This window comes from Equus caballus, chromosome 15 (genome assembly GCF_041296265.1).
Source record: "Equus caballus isolate H_3958 breed thoroughbred chromosome 15, TB-T2T, whole genome shotgun sequence".
Taxonomy (NCBI): domain Eukaryota; kingdom Metazoa; phylum Chordata; class Mammalia; order Perissodactyla; family Equidae; genus Equus; species Equus caballus.
Window position 1 is genome coordinate 29,234,889 of NC_091698.1, and position 17,112 is coordinate 29,252,000.

The 17,112-nt window shown below is 48.9% G+C and overlaps 1 protein-coding gene across 5 annotated transcripts in view; it reads left to right on the forward strand.

Annotated features, from left to right (window-relative positions):
• The window catches only part of TPC3 (two pore channel 3), a 38,713-nt gene extending 25,205 nt beyond the window's left edge, over positions 1–13,508 (forward strand). For 4 of the 5 annotated variants that reach the window (XM_023618423.2, XM_070234814.1, XM_070234816.1 and 1 more), the window contains exons 10-19: positions 1,352–1,496; positions 3,065–3,250; positions 4,313–4,377; positions 5,087–5,174; positions 6,069–6,138; positions 8,178–8,397; positions 8,561–8,651; positions 10,022–10,135; positions 10,385–10,509; positions 11,322–13,508. In XM_023618423.2, the coding sequence (XP_023474191.1) occupies positions 1,352–1,496; positions 3,065–3,250; positions 4,313–4,377; positions 5,087–5,174; positions 6,069–6,138; positions 8,178–8,397; positions 8,561–8,651; positions 10,022–10,135; positions 10,385–10,509; positions 11,322–11,467 (1,250 nt within the window). In that variant the 3' untranslated portion in view covers positions 11,468–13,508. 5 annotated transcript variants of the gene reach the window in all.
• The last annotated feature ends 3,604 nt before the right edge of the window (positions 13,509–17,112 follow it).

Genomic DNA, 17,112 nt, shown 5'->3' on the forward strand with positions numbered 1-17,112 from the left:
AACCTCCAATGGTGGGGCTTGCGTAACCCGGGTCCCTGGGTCCAAGTTATCATGTCACCTAATTCTCCGTGGCTGCACTTCCACCTGAGTGGTTTTACATGTCTTTAGCTATTGAGCCATGTCTGTGTATTTTCCTTCTAACTCCAAAGCCCAGGAACTTAGGTATCCTAAGATAGCTAAGTGTCTTTTTCATACAACTTGATGGACTCATGTTCTTTCATGCTCTAGAACCATACAACTCTTAGGGAAAATAGCAACATGGATGTTTAATATCACTAAGGCTCTGTCTGGTTCAGGCTCCTCACTCAGATGAGGCCACACTTCTGACAGGGCTGAGGCCTCTTCTCTGCCTGGGTGTCAGTGGATGGCAGTTCCACAACGTCTTTCTTGCATAAAACACACTGTGGTGGCACCTGTAGAACCGTGGTTCTTTGTCATTTACTTCTGAAAACTGCAGTGGAGACCTGGACATCTGCCAGGCCCACTAACTGGGAAGCTTCTAGGACTTAACTCCCTGCCCCAGTCTTTGACAGCTGTCTCAAGTGTACCTGATGTGCACCTGCCATTTATTGCAGCAACTTTCTTTAGGTTTTCGAAAGCACCCAACTTAGTTTTCAAAGAAGCAGCGACACTTTGCATCTTCTGATTTCATCCATTGGTGTGATATTTTTTGTGACCAGTTGACTCGTGGTCAGCTCCCAACCAGCCTGGTTGGGGAGAGGTGTGTGAGGTGATGGAGAATAGCCTGCTGGCCCTGGGCATTCAGTGGGTCTGGAGAGCACTGACTTAGCAGTTGAGTGGGTCCAAGCTGGTCAAGAAAGCCTCCACTGTATTTGGCCTGGGGAGCTGGGCCAACTTGTGGAAGCTGTGGGTTTGAGTGAGTCTTGTGAAGAGGCAGAGGGGGAGGGTGGGCAGAAGAGGGGGTAGGGGCTCAAGGGGAAGGGTATGGATTACACCTACCTTGTGGAGAGGAAGGGGAAGTGGGAAAAGTAGGTCAGGCAGATACTGAAAGCAGTGATGGCCCGATGAGGAGGACAGCAGCGTAGAAGGTTGGGAATGAGATAGTGGCAGTTGTGAACTAGCAAAATCACGCACTTAGCTTGGCTGCCTTGGGTTGGCTGACTTAGGTTGGCTGCCTTGGGTTGGGGGCCTTGGGTTGGCTGAGGGTCTGAGTGAGGACAGGTGGGAAGCTTTGCCGCTCTCTGGCTCTTTGGCCTTGGGCCTCCATCCTTTGAGGCTTCCGATCTTCACCATGAAATGCAGATCCAAGAGTCTGTGCGGACTTGCCTTCATCCTTTGGACCTTAGTTTCACCAGTGGCCATGTGTTTTGGGGTCGTTTTTTCATTGCAGACAAAATGAACTTTCTACGCTTGGCCGACCTCCTCAACATCCAGGTAGTCACCATCAACATCAAGAGACACCCATTGGAAGCTTGGATGCCTCGGGTATACCAGTCGTCTGCAAGCCTCTTGGTCCAGAGGATGGTTCGGCACAGGCAAGTGAGATGGGGCCAGTTTTCTCTGAAGTTGCTTTAAAAATTGAGGGATCTGTTCATGCTGTCTGGACTGAAGATGTTTCATCAGTGAAGCTGTAAATCATCCCTCTGCTTGGTGCTTTGGGTTCCCAGGGAGGCAGGGAGAGGATTCTGTACATGAGGTGTTTGGCCTTAGCCAAAGGGACAGGCTTCTAGGTATGCTTCCTTCTGCACTGTTTCCTAAGATGCTCAAGGGCCACGGAACAGATGTGCTGAGCCAGAAGCTGATCAGTCTCTGAATTCGGAAGGTTCCAGTCCCATCGGAGTCATTAGGAAGTTGATATCAAATATGGCACTTGGGCTCTGTGAAGTATATGTCAGAACTCACAAGTTAGAGTCACTGGAATGATTGTTAAGAAGACCAATTACTCCTTTTATTCTCAAGGCGATGGACTCCAGAAAGAGTCATTTATCCTGGTTGGAGATCTTTTTTTTTTTCTTTTTAAAGATTGGCACCTGAGCTAACATCTGTTGCCAATCTGTTTTTTTCTCCTTCTTCTCCCCAAAACCCCCAAAATGTAGTTGTATATACTAGTTGTAGGTCATGGAGATCTTATTTTTAATATGGATCTCCTGGAATACCCAATCATCAGAGGCTCATCCTCTTGCTTTCTTTGAACTTGATGTTTCATAAAAGTGAATGGTTCAGAAGTCCTTGACAGTAGCTCGGCCTGTGATGTAGGTGAATGTCCTTTCTAGCTGCCCGTACTTTATATTTATCAGTTCTTTATGCAGAGGCTCCTTTCTTAATCCCAACATTGAACTGCTGGTGAGTGTCATGTGGTGGATGTTTGCGTGTCCATATGTGACTTCCAGGGCTGGACCCTAGAGTCTGTGCTTCGTTCGAGGAGAACCGTGAAGGAGGAGCGCCTCCTCTGTCTTCCCCTGGCCACGCCCAGGGTTTACCCAGGATTCCCTGCAGCACAGGGACGGGTGCCTGAGCAGGGCACCCTGCTCTGTAATTGAAAAGTTGAGTCAGAGCCCAGCTACCATACATTTTCACGCATTTTTATCCCAAACTTGGTGAGGAAGATGGACATGCCAGCCCCCTGGAAGGCTTGTGTGCATTAGGGGTAAAGAGGTTTTCAGAAGCCTTCTTGGTTAAGGATGTTAATTTCCTAAGGAGTAGAGGTGTAATGATCTCATTACACCCTAAACCTCTCCTTAACCTTCGATTCTGCCGAAGCTTTCATCTGATCCAGGTAATATGCCCCCAGAGGGGAACCTGGGAAAACCACGCCTCTATCCGCCCCCTCTTCAATTTCTTTGAAATGTCTTCATTTTCTCCTTGGCGGGAAGGGCTGCGCCAATATCAGTGGGAAGCAGGTGAATTTTAGGGCCTGGTCGTGCTGGAACCTTACCTTAGATGAGGACTGTGTGTGTGTGTGTGTGTGTTTGGGGTGGGGGTTGGGGGGGTCTCATATTCGGTCCCCTTGCTGGGCAATGAAGCAGGCCTGGTAGAGCTCTGAACATGATCCTTTCACCGAAACGCATGACGACAGGATTTCTTCTTTTTTCCCTGATGCCAGGGTTTTTGTCTGGGTTTATGATGTCATCATTCTAGTCAATGCCATATTCATTGCCCTGGATGAGAGAAACCCCTTCATCTCCTATGCAGAATGGCTTTTCCTTTCTCTCTATATCATTGAGATTCTCCTGAAACTGTACACGTATGAGCCCAGATCCTACTTCGGAAGGAGGCAGTTCTGGAACTGGTAAGCATTCATGTTCTGGGGAGGGGGGATGAGGCCATGGGCAGAGAGAAGGGGGCTTCCTGTCACAATGTGGCTAATATGATTGTAATTTTCCAAGCTCCATCTGCCTTGTTTTCAGGCCTCTTGTAATGAAATCTCGGGGGCGGGGAACATCTAGTCCAGTGAAGGCTGTTATTCATGGTGTCGGTTTGAACGGACTCGCTAAAATTAGAATCGCAGATCACGGCATCTCGGATTTGAAAGAGATCTTAGAACATGGTACCCAATGAGGCAATTCCTTCCAAAGCTGCCCCAGTCGCTCCCTGGTCTTGTTATCGGAACCGTTGGCCTGCGTGGCTGGACAATGAGGACTGTTAGCAAGCCTTTTCTGGGCTGGATGTATCTCCCTGTGGCCTTTTCTACTCCATGCTACGTACCCCCTAGTCTCAAATGTCGCTCTCATGCTGCAAACCAGCCCATCCATCTTGAGTGCCACTGTGTGCCAGGCCTTGTGGGACACAAAGATACAAGGCACAGGCCTGATTTAGGTAGTGCACAGCTTGGCAGGGTTGCATCTCTGTGATCACTGCTCTCAGTGCCAGGGGACTCGCTAGGATGTGTGTGTGGCCAAAAGGGGACTGGTGAGTGTTGTCCAATGTTTGTCCTTTTGCACCATTATCAGGAAGAAAAGTAACAGTGTGATGAATTTCCTCTTTAATTACAAAGTGACAATGCTTTTAGTAAAATTAATACCAAAAAAGATTAATACCAGGAAAGATGGTGTATTCTGAAAATATGTCAAGGTATTCTTACAAGTATAGAGTTACTTTGGAAGACAGAGTGACATGAACGAGCTGATTCCTGCAAATTCCACTGGATGCTTTGTTGGGTCAGTCACTGAGGTATCATTGGATTGTTCAAACGTAGTGTTTCTTGCTTCATATCCACTGCCCTAAAAATTATGGAAGTCAGTTTTATGGCTGGATCATTGCTTTGCATCAGATACTGGACACAGTTTTTTGTGTCCGGAGCGTGACAGGCGTTTCCCTTGAGTCTTGACCCACTTTGCCTCTGTGTTGTTAGGTTTGATGTGCTGATCATCATCGCAGCCCTGGTGGCCACAGTGGCCAACACCACCATTCAGTCAGGTCAGTGTTGCCGGCTCTCAGCATCTCCACCTCCCGGGGTCGTGTATCCAGTCAGTAGTCTTTGCTCAACGTCCACTGTGCACCATTAAGGTGTTTGGGGTGAGGCAATGGGGGCACCAGAGAATTAGTAAAAGTGTTACGTGCTCTGGAGAGGGATGGTGCTTCGCTTGTGTTCAGCTGTCTACTAGAGATTTCATTTGTAGGCGTCCGTCACACCGACTACTCACCTGGTCACCCCTCTCCCAAACCGCCCTCAGCCTCAGGGCTAACCTCCACACCTTTGGCCCTCTGCCCGTCTTGGCCCCCACGGGGTCCAGCCACAGCAGGAAGTCTGCGTCGTCCCCTGCCCAGCACCCTTTTCTCTTTTACCCTCCTCCAGCTCCACCGCATACACCACCCAACCACGCACACCCCTTCCTATAGACAGCAGGTGGATTATCTAGTCTACACCTCCATGCACACTCACGATGCCTTGCTCCAGGGGCGGGAGGACACGCTCAGGTCCACACTCGCCCGGCTTTGATGTGCTGGGGGAGTTAGCGACTCGAGGCAGCACTCGCTCCTTCATTGCTCAGAGCCATCGTTCTGTTCCTGACGTGAAGCTGCATCCTTCCCCAGGACCCACAGGGTCCCCGGCCTCGTGGAATAAAGGGGACAAGCCAGAGGCGCTCAGAAAGTGGAATGTTAGCTGAGTGTGTTCTTTTTGCAGCAAGAAAATACAGCAGTCAGCAGATACTGGATATCGTCTTGATATTGCGAATTCTCCGGCTCTTAAGGGTCATTGTCAGCATTGAGAGGTAAAGATGGAGCGACACTGGGGCCTGGTGGAAACCAGCCTGCCTGCGAACTAGAAACACGCCCCACTGTGAACCCAGAACGTAGCTCGTAGCTCGTCTAGAGGACCTGGGTTCTCTGGGGGCAGTAGGGGAGGGAGGGAAGGCCGTGAAGATGGTGAAGAGCCTTGTGTGGCAGCTCCCTGAGGGCAGGAATTCTGTCCTCGTTTTCATCCCTGTGACCTGGCCCCTTAACTATACGTGGGGCCTGGTGACTGAATACGGTGGTCATACTGGCAGCTAACACTTACTGAGAGTGCTAACCGCTGCCTTGTTAAATCCTCTACAACCCTTGATAGAGCGGCTTTTATTATCCCTAGTTCACAGGTGATGATGGTGAAGCTCAGAGAGGTTAAGTGACTCTTCCAATGTTGCACAGCTAGAAAGCGGCAGAACCAGCACACAAACTCGGGAGTCTGACCCCAAAGCTCAGATAAACCCCACCCTGTTTTCCGTAGGCTGGGACTGAGCTATGCCCCCAGAAAGTGTTCCGTTGTCACCCTCAGCCTCCAGGGCAGCCTTCAAACAGGCTGGATCTGGGGGAGGAAAAAGTGGGGGCTGGGCGGGCTAAGCAGATGAGGCTACATGGCTTTCTGGCCTCACCGCCCCACTGTGTCTACCAGGGAGGTTCTCTGGGAGCACCTTGCTTGTGTTTGCAAACCTGCCTTGCTTTGCTCTGGGACAACTCCTCCTGCCTCAGCTGGGTAGGTGGACTGATTCCCACAAACTGTACAGGCAGATTGCTGAGAGCATTGAAAGCAGAGCCAGGCCGAGGGAAGGGTCTTAAAGGAAACAGGCTCGTGTGGTGTCAGCTTCACGTCTTCCCTTTGCCTAGTGTCGGAAACTGTTCCATCCTAGATTCCGGGTTATTGTGACCACCTTAATTAACATCGGCCCAGCGATGCTGACGTTTGGCGGACTTGTCTTGGTGAGTGGCTGCTCTCATTACTGTTTAACCTGAAATTAACAGTAAGAGGTTCATTCCTGGCAACTCTCAGGAAGCCTTATTTTACGTGAGGGAAAGAGAAGGAGGTAAGTGAAGGAGATGCATTGGTTTCTAGTAGCCATTTGTAGAAATGTCAAGCGTGTGGAAACATCGGGTGTGTATCCGTGAAGGTACACTGTCTGCTGTAACCAACACCAAAACTTCAGTGGGTTAACACCGTCATAGCTTCTTTCTCACCCACGGTCCAGGTGGGCATTTCTAGCTAGCAGAAGGTTCTGGGGAATGTAGGCTCCTTCCAGCTCGAGGCTCTGCCCCCCGGGGTTCAGATCCTTCTTTGTTCTGCTCACAGAGAAAGCCCGCCAGCTCCTTGAGGTCCCCAATGGTATGCATGTAGCCACACGAGGCTGCAAGGCGCTGGGGCCTCCTGCTCAGGAGTGATTCCGCACTATAGATGAGGGAGCTCGAATCTTGGTGAACACTCGGCTTTAGGGATCTTATTTATCTTTTCTGTTAGAACGGTAAAAAATTCAATTAGTACTGAAGAATGAAAGGTAGATTGCAGGTCACCCGTTCCCGTCCCCCACATGCCTGTTTCCCAGAGGCAAATATTGTTAAGACTTTCTTGTTACTCTTCCTGAATATTGCTATGCATACAACAAGTACATTATATCCAGGTGTGTACATATCCATTTTATTGTGGTGTCAAATGGGATAATCCGCACAAAATGCTGCACAACTTTCTTCTATCTAATATCTTTGTTCTGTGTCCTGGAGGACACGTGCATCCATGTAAGCTCTGCTACGATAAAGTGTCCTACCGAGGGAAGACTCCAGGACGCGTCTGCCCAGCCCCTCTACTGACGGACCACTGGGTGCTTCCACCTTTTCGCGTCACAAATGATGTGGTGACGACCATTCTTGCATATGTATCTTTGTATGCTTCTGTGAGTGTATCTATGGGGTGTGTTCCTAGAAGTGGAACTGCCGGGTCCAAAGGTAAATGTGTTCAAAATTTGGATCGATGGCGGCAAGTTGCCTTCCAAAGATGTGCTCCCCATATATTCCAACGACACTGTGTGACAGCCTCTGTTCCTCTTCACCCCTCACATCTGGGGTTTATTAAACATTTCCGTATTTTCCAATCTGATGAGTGAGAAAATGGCACTGTGTTGTTTTGACATGGATTTCCTTAGATATTCACGAGACTGAGTGTCTTTTCTGTGTGTTTTGATTACTTGTGCTTATTTTTCCATGAACAGCCTGTTCATATTTGCGGTCCATCCTTCCATTCGTTTTATTTTTATATGACTCTCAGGAATGTTTTGTCTATTAAAGAAATAGGTCCTTGGTAAGTTGCATGCAGAGTAATTGCTTTTCCTTATCTGTCACTTGTTTTGTTATACATGAAGGCCTTTTGCTGTATTTTTCTGCCTGTATGAAAGTTTAAATTAATTATACAGTCATATTTGTCAATATTTTATTTTATTTTATAGTGTCTAGGTTTTATGTCATGCTTAGGAAGGCCTTTTTCTACTCATTTTTTTTCTAGTTCTTTTATGGTTTATTTTTTACATTTAACTCTTTGGTGCCTTTGGAATTTATTTTAATATAAAAAACAAAGTAAGGATCCAATTTGATTATTTTTTGTCCCTAGAGGACTAACTATTATTTATTGAGTATTTAACACACTAACTTGTGAGCAGCTTCGTTTTTGCCTTTGTCCGTGGAGCCCAGGAGAGGTCAAGGTGTGGTCCCGCTGGCCGTGGCCTCCATCCCTCCCCGGACAGCTCAGGCTTCTCCAGCAGACTGGCCAATCGGCCAACCCCTCCCGACCCTTTTCCTGACGCTGTGGAACTCTTGGTTGGGGAGGGCAGCCATCCTTCTTGGAGTAAGAGTAGCTGCCCTTTCTCCTGGGCCCTTGGCACAGGGCCGACCAGTGTGTCCAGTGCCCCCCTCTCCTGCGTGCTCCTTGCCCCTTGACTGCAGCTCCAAGTGCCCACTGATGACCAGTGCCATCCTAGGTGGTCTACTATGTGTTTGCTATCATCGGGATGGAAGCCTTCCACAGCAAAGTCCAGTTCTTCGACCCGAATTTCACCGCTCCCGATGCCCTGGTGTGTGGGAACCCAGCCTTGAAGGACTCGGCCTTTGCCCGGAACAGGTACTGTAAGAACAACTTCAACGACCTCGCCTCCGCCTTCATCTTGCTGATGGAGCTCACGGTGGTTAACCAGTGGCACGATATCCTTTCTGGGGAGGCGTCTGACTCACGGAGGGGCTGCCTGCTCTCTGGGGTGGGCGGTGGGATGCCGAGAGTAACTGCCGGGAGAGGATTACGTCTTGGCGTCCCTGAGCTCAGGGCACCCACCCAGTTTCTTGAAGGTTTCATTCCTTAGCTTCGTACTCCTTGCAGGCGGCTTTGCCCTCGTGACTCACCAGGCGGCAAAGTTGTACTTCGTCGGGTTCCACATCGTGGTCGTCATCCTCATTGTCAAGTGAGTTCAGTCTTGCCGCATTGGCAGGTCCGGATCTCCTCTCTCAGATGTGTAACCACTTGCACCTTCCTTCTCCCTTGTTCCATCCCATGTGGGTGGATTGCGTCTCCCTGCTGGATGCTAAGGCCCTGGAAGGGAGGGCTCTTACTGTCGTTCACATTTGTGTTCGTCACAGTGTCTGCCAGCGCTGTGCACATCTGTGTGTAATACACATCTCATAGCCTCACTATGACGTCATTAGCGCCAGAAGGACTCTGGGGCCCTGGCCAGTCTCCCTACCCTTCCCCACTGGCATGAGTCACCTTCAGAGCATCCCTGTGCACTGCTGTCCACCCTCTGCTTAAATCCTCCCAACGGCTGGGACTCGTTCGAACCTGCGAGTCAGTGCCCTTGTTGTCCAGCTCTGGTGCTTCCCTGACCTTACGGGCAGAAGGGAAATGCGCCGCTGGGAAATTCTCACTGGTTCTGGTTCCGGCCTGACCTGCGTCCAGGGGAGAACTCGGTCACTATTTGAAAGCTGCTTTGACACCTCACCACTCAAAAAGCCTCTCCTTCCAGCTTAAGAATCTCTGATTCTAGCTCCCTGGGTCCTCATGGGACCTGAATTTGAGTCCCTTTGACCCCTGGGGTTCTCTGCCGGAGACATTTTCTGGATGTCATACTGCTCTTGCAGCCTGGGCGCACCATTCTTGGGGTGACATCTGTACCAGTGCCTTCCCTGTCACATCAGGGTGGCTTTGGCCACCCTACCGTGCTGCTGACTGTATGAAGAATGCCTCAAGAATGTCCCCAGAGAGGGATGGAGGGGGAGGAGCTCCTGAAGGTGGCTCTGATCAGGCCTGCTTGTCCCACACAGCCCGAAGGGAACATGTAGGGAACAAGAGAGAAACGCCACCCCAAGTGGTTCTTCTGGAGGTGGCCGGAGTGCTAGGAGAGGTTGAGGCAGCAACGTGACAGGCTGCAGGGCTTCCTCGGCCCCTCTCCTCTCGGAAGCCTGTGGCTGCTCTGCCAGCCCTGGGGGACCGTCCTCGGTTCGCTCTCATTGCCTTTCTCAGAGGACCCAGACTGTGCAGAAACCTGAGATGTGCATGGAGAATTGTCTACAACAATTATGTGGTCTAAGCTTCCCCTCCGACTGTATTTCCTTCTTCGTGTCCACTGTTGGCGTAGGCTGTCGGGAAGAATGATTTTCCACGGGAATGGAAGTCGTGTCCAGTCCTCGAGAGGCGTTCTGTCTGTTGTCTCTCTCCTCTGGGCTGCATTTGTTTTGCTGCCTTTTTGTTTGGCTGGAACGCTCTTGGAGCCAGGATTCCCTGTCACCGAGACCACGGCTGACGTGACCTAACCCCCTCTACCCCTTCCTCTCTCAGTATTTTCATAGCGTTCATCTTGGAGGCGTTTTTTGTGGCGTATTCATTGGAAAAGAGTGAAGTAGAAACTGCTATTGAGAAGAAGATTCAAGAGCTCGGAGTGGGAATCCAAGAGTGAGTTGGGTGCTTCCCCTGAGGCCTCACAGGCGTTTGGAAGTGGAATGTACGTGGAAGGTCTGGTCATGTTCGATCTCTGAGTGCCCCAGTCATCAGCCTGGTCTGGAGTGCCAGTCCTCGGGATCCTTGCTGGCTGGAGAGCCCTGGATGTGGCTGGACAGTGACACGGGGCCATGGCTGGGAGGACACGGGAGGGACTCGGCTGAGGGACCTGACCCTGTTCGTGTTGTCTCTTCCTCCTTGCAGGGAAGCAGTGCAGGATGGGAAACTCGTTGACAACATGGACACCAGGGACAGTGGCTTTAGTGGGGACGATGGAGACAACAAAAGGAAGGCCTTGAAAGGATTGTACTTCAGAATTGCATCAAAAAGTAAGTTTTAACCCAGTGCAAAACTTCCTCCACTCTATGCGTCTCACTGGACCCAGTCGCCAGTGAGATGTTTCCACAGTGCAAACTGACCTTCAGTGGCTTCCCGTTGCTTAAGGATAAAGACAAGGCCCCTGCCATGGCCTCCATGGTTCGCATGCCTGGTTTCTCTCAATATCTCAGCTTCTCTTGCTTCCCACCATGACCTGCCATGCCTGTTGCACATGAGGTGCACATTTATTGTTGAGCGACTATTGGATCACCATCTGTCTTTCTTGCAGATTCAAAGCTCCACATGTGCAGGGCCATGTTGTTTTTGTTTCCCATTGAATCCCCAGGGCCTCACAATGTGCCTACAAGATGGGGCCCCTCAACAACTATTTGTTTAATTACTTTATTAATTCTCAATGAATGGTTGGCTAAGTTAACCCAAACCAGCCTGGATGTCAGTATGGGCTTCGGCTAGGACACATACAGTAAACTTTGAGGGCTACAACATAGATTGCAGGAACAGTGTATGAGCATGCAGCCTCTGGAAGGCGGCTTTCCTCCTCCATCCTTCAAGAAGGACCTTCTCCTTGGTCTCCAGAGCCTTCAGTGGCTGAGGAGCTCACTGGGACCAGCACTGGGAGAGATGCGTGCTTCCTTCCTGACTTTTCCCTCCTTCCTTTCAAAGGGTGCTGGGCTGCCATGCTCAGAGCATTGTCTTTGACTTGCAGCCATCCTTCAGGAAAGCCTAACTCTGCCCAGGCGGGATGCTCCCCTCCAACGCCAACACGGGCAGGTGCCACGTGCCTCTTTCTCCTTCCTCCTAGAGTACAGGACCGTGGACGCCTTGCTGCAGCAGATGTTCGAGTCTGAAATTGCTCCAGAGGATGAAGGCCCTCCCTTGGATGAGATTCTGAACTTCTCACCCAGCGACATATGTCCCAAGAATCCCAGTTTTGAAAACAGTGCATGATGCTGGGCTTGCACGGACCCCACTGCTGGAAACCAAGATAAGCTGCCGTCACTTTTGCCTGTGCTCTCTCGAGATTCTTTTTCTAGCCCAGGTTCCCTGCTGTGTCCTGATAAGCCTGTGCCTCGGCCTCACCTGTCCTGAGTGGTCAGCTGGAGGTGTGGAAAGGCTGCCTCTGTGTGCCCACCTGGGCTTGTTCTGAGGCCTGATCGTGGAGATAAAGAGAGGAAAATTTAGGAAGACTGTGAGGAGAACTTCTCCTACACATGTATGACACGTGTAAAGTCCTTTCAGGGGAATTAAAGGTTTTCATGTATTTTTATATATTTTGCTATTCTGTTAAACGAATACTGTACTACAATGTTATATGAATGAATTTTGAATATTTAAATACGATAAAGGAATACGTTCTAGTACAGTAGCTTTTAGAGGCAATGTTTATTCGAAATGAAGAAAAATATGAATGTGAAAATAAAATTCTCTTACTACTGCTTCTTTTTTGAGGGGAAGCTCTCAAAGCTTAATTAAATTACAATTATAGCAAGATTTTGAGTAAGTCACCCCCTGAGGTCACTTTCCCCAGCTGGAAATCTCCCAGTTCAGTGACTGCAGATTTTATTTGATTTAAGGATTTTTAATTTGGGGTAAAATACACAACATAAGACTTACCATTGTAACCATTTCTAAGCGTGCAGTTCAGTAGTTTTCAGCACATTCACGTTGTGCAGCTGATCTCCAGGACTTTGTGGTCATCCCAAATGCATCTCTGTCCCCATTCAACAGTAAGGCCCTCTTCCGCCTCCCCGAGCCCCTGGCAACCACGTTCTACTTCCTGTCTCTGTGAATTTGACTACTCTAGAGACCAACTGCATTTTGAGTAAGTATAATCCTGTCTGGAGTCATCAGGGTTGTGACTTCTCATCCTGCACCTTGTTACAGGCTCACCATATGGCAGGGGAATTGGTGGGACACGCCTCCCTGACCTGAGGTCTCTGCGTGCGGTGAGGCCAGAGTCCGGTGTCATGTCCGTGTCAAGTGTCAGGGTGGCAAGTGAAGCCAGCTTGGGAGGGACTTCTTTTCCTCGGTTCTCAGGGTGACCTCTGCTGTAGGAGCAAAGCTAAGGCTTCGGGCACAGACAGTGGGTGGACTGTCTGGCTTCATACCCTGCTCCCTGCCCACCAGGCCACTAACCTCTCTGCGCTCCGTTTCCTCCCCTGCAGACTCAGGATGAATGGTCCCTCCCTCCCAAGACTTGGGGGCTGGAGGAGGCTGAGGGCTGGCAGATGCCTACTCCACGGGATTTCAGCGTTTGCTCTCACGCAGATTGCTGTTCCTGGTTTCAACCACCCCTGGCGTTTGGCACTGGTGGGCGCTGGAGAATTCCATTACCACGACAGTCCCGGGGGGCGGGGCCGTGCTGACCCAGCGGGTGGGATTTGTGGCTCCTGCTAGCCTCCCAGACCTCTCTTATTTCTTTGCATATCAAACGTTTATTATTATGTGAAGTATTAAACCAAATGTACTGAGACAACTTAATTTTTTAAGTTTGAAAATATGGGGGGGGCACTTACTTTTTAATTAGAAACTATGCAGTCATTGTGAAAGATTCAATACAGAAATGTAGTAAAAAGTCAAAAGTTGCTCTTTATTCTTCCTTCTCCTCGCCGCCTCCCCCTTTCATTCTTCCACTTACGGGCCGGCATGCCATTTCCAGTGGGAAATGCTGAGTTTGTTGTTTATTCTTCTGGAACTAAATCTGCCCATTCGCAGTCATGTATATTATGTGTATTAATACATGGTATAATTGCGTCTTTTATCCTAAGTGGGATGTCATGACATTTTCCATATATATTCATGTATATTGTTCAAGAACCTTCTTTTTTCCCCGACCAGCAATTGTTTCATGGTGAGAGATATATACACACACACACACAGAGAAAATGCTGCCTGGTGTTCCATGCCATCAGTGTTTCATGCTTTATTGAAGGATTCATCTATTTGTGGATTGTTCCGCGAGTTCAACATTAAACGATAATGGAGTAAATGTTGTTCTGTAATTTTTCCTGCCTGTGAGCCCTTCAGTAGGAAAGTCTTAAGTCAGCCTTACTGGATCCAATGACTACTGACTTGCAGCAGCCCTGTGGCCACCAGGGGGCCCCACTGTCCCAGCCGCTACACTCAAGTCTGCGAGGAAGGGGGACAAGGCGGAGTTGTAGCAGCGATTGCCGCCTTTCACCAGGGCTTTCTTCTGCCTTTCAGTGAGCTAGTCCGCCCCCTGTTTTGGCACACGGGTTCCCAGCTGGGCACTTCATTCCTCAGTCCCCCTGCACGGGGAGGGGGCGGCATGATTGTGTCTGGCCTGTGGGGCGTGAGCCCAACTGGGGTGTGCACCTTGCAGGTCTTGCCCTTGGGAAGTCACCCCTTCTGCCTTCACTTCTTGCGGCTGGGAAATGGCAATAATCAGAACACCTTGGAAGCCTTCTGCGGAGGATGGCAGAGTTGGTGCCAGCATGGGATCGCTCACCCTGACTGTAACTGGAGATCGAAATCACTTCTGCTGCTCTAAGCTACGTGTGTGGGTTCTCCATGACAGCTCCTTAGCCTGCCTAGAGCCTGACCAATCCAGAAACATTCCGGAATGGCACCAGCGCGGCAGATGGATTGACCTGAGGGATGAAGGAATAGGAAGACCAAGCACAATGACTCTGAGGATCAGTGGCAGAGAAAGATGTAGAGTAAAACTTCTGGCGGGTGTACTTATATATTGTGCCAAATGCCCAACTCTTGAGGAGCTCTTATTTCTGATAGGCACAGGCCACATTGTGGTTTCTTGGGTATGTCTTAGGGAACAATAAGTTTTAGAATCATTGCCTTAGACCGCAGATACGATCCAGGGGCAAAAGACACTGGTAAGAGGAGTCTCTGAATCTCCTGAGTAACGAGTTTTCTTTTTAGGCTTTTTGGTAAGGAAGATTGGCAACAGATGTTAGTGCAGGGCCAATCTTCCTCCTTTTTTTTTCTTTCCCAAAGCCCAGTACATAGTTGTATATCCTAGTTGTAGCTCATTCTAGTTCTTCTACATGGGGTGCTGCCACAGCATGGCTTGGCAAGTGGTGTGGAGGTCCACACCCAGGATCTGAACCAGCGAACGGGGGTCCCGGAAGCAGAGCGTGCGAGCTTAACCACTCAGCCACGGGGTCAGCTCCCACGGGCCTTATTCTTAGCTAAAACTTAGAATGTGGAGCAGGGGTCCAAGAACAAGTGGGACATGCCTTGACCCAAGAAAGGTACTAGATCTGAACCGGGGCTGGGTCTAGCCCATGTTTGAGCACTTAGGATGAGCTGGGCCCTGTTCATCTCAAGAGACAGGGGATGAATGAGACCCGGCTCTGTCCTCGGGGAAGCTTCAGCCTCATCAGTGGATGAGCTGGGAGGTTTGCTGCCCTCCGGATGCTGACTTCTGTGTATCCACTTCAGTTGCCCTTTAGATGCAGAGCTTTTTTCCTTGTGCAGTAAATTCCATGTGTGTGTGTGGGGGGGGGTGTGTGTGTGTGTAATCCAGACAACTAATTTATGATTAAATGAAGATGATCACTAGAGTTTGTACCAAGCAATGGACAAAAAAAAAAAAAAAAAAGGATGATTTGGCTGAAGTGCTTAAAGTAACTTACTTTGTTCAGATGGAGCCTTCCTCCCTGGGGACAGGGTGTTGCTAGGGAATCAGACTGAGAAGTTTTATGTAAGTGGAGCCCTTGGCACAGATCGGACGCCAGATGGCGACAGCAGTGCTGAGAGGACACTGTGGCCAGGTTGAGGTTGTTGGTGTGAATAACGTGGAGGGCACTTTGGAGGGTGATATATAAGTTGAAGATCCAGTAACAGCAAATGGTGGGGACACAGCACACATCAACAGGAGCTGGAACCCAAAGCCAACTGTCTTTCCTGCCAAAACTGAAGGCACTCACAGCTGCCTTTCACAGATGGACACCCTTAGCTCTGTTTAGAGAAACAGCACCCTTATCTTTAGTCTTGGTTTCCTTTGAAAACATTTTCAAAAGGAAAAATACCCCACAAATCTGGCTTTATTAGTGTTTGGTTGTTTCCATACTTTAAGAGTAAATTTAATGTTGGTTTGTCTGATGAGGTCTGACCTTGGCTCATTTCCAGCTTCCTTCCAAGTTCAGCATGTGTGTAATCAATCATGTAGATTACATTCTTTATTTTCAAAATAAGGACACATTTTGGAATCCCATTCTACTGATTTATCCCGCAGACACATTTGCACATACACTTTTTTGTAGCAATAAAGTTGTGAAACCAATTAAGTGTTTCTAAATAGAGGATTGCTTAAGTAAATTATATAGTTCATGCGTGTGGGGGAACGGCATAGAGCTGGACCAATATGGATGGAGAAATGGGCAAGAAAACTCTAAAATAGTGTTATAATTCACATTTGTAAAAAGAAATGGCTGGAGACTTCAACATGATTGAAAATGCCTACGTCAGACTGGCCTCACCGAGCTTACGGGATAACCATCAGAAGAGCCCCCGCTAAAGCAGAGACAGGAGGCCCAGCACCGCCATGGCGCAGCCCTCTTCTCATGCTCCTGGGCGAGGGCAAGGCAAGAGGACTCCCCAGCAAAACACCGGGAAAGAAAAAAGAAGCACTATTTTCATGAGAAACTTCAAAAGAATCAAAAAAGCTTTTCATAGAAATCAACAGGCTTCATATATTCAAACTACCAGCTAGGAACAAGAGGAAAAAACTAGATCTGATTTAAAATAGTAACCAAAAGTTTAGTCCTAAGTATTTAAATTAGTACTAATCTAAAAAAATTAGAGGACGTTTTTTATTTCTCAATTGAGGATGGCATTTTAAGATACAAAAGCCAAAAAAGCCATTTAAAATTTTATGATGAGTACAAAGCAAACTTTAAAAAGTTTCTTCATGGCAACAGAAATCTTAAGAATTCAAGAGACAGGGGCCAGCCCGGTGGCACAGCGGTTAAGTGAGCACGTTCCACTTTGGCGCCCCGGGGTTCGCTGGTTCGGATCCCGGGTGCGGACATGGCACCACATGGCAAGCCATGCTGTGGTAGGCGTCCCACATATAAAGTAGAGGAAGATGGGCACGGATCTTAGCTCAGGGCCAGTCTTCCTCAGCAAAAAGAGGAGGATTGGCAACAGTTAGCTCAGGGCTAATCTTCCTAAAAAAAAAAAAAAAGAATCCCAAGAGACAGATGACAAATTGGGACAAATATTTTGCCTCATAAACAAAGGGCTCCTACAAGTTAACCTGAAAAGGAACAATCAAAATGAAATGTGGACAAAAGATAGAGTTCACATAAAAGGCGAAAACACATAGCTCTTGAATATATTTGGCCTAATCCAGAAGAGGCTGCAAATAAAGACTGCAAGGAGCTGCCATTTTTCACCTGCAGAGTGGCAGGGGGCAGGCCTGACCTGTCCGGTGGGTGGAGCTTGGGCAGCAGAGACGGTGGAGACGGTGGTACAGGCTGGCACGGCCCCGATGCGGGCTCTGTGCAAATATTGATACAGAATTTTAAGTGCACTCACCTTTGACTCAGCATTTCCACTTCTGGGAATTTACACTACAGATACATCATCTAACCAAATATTATAGCCAG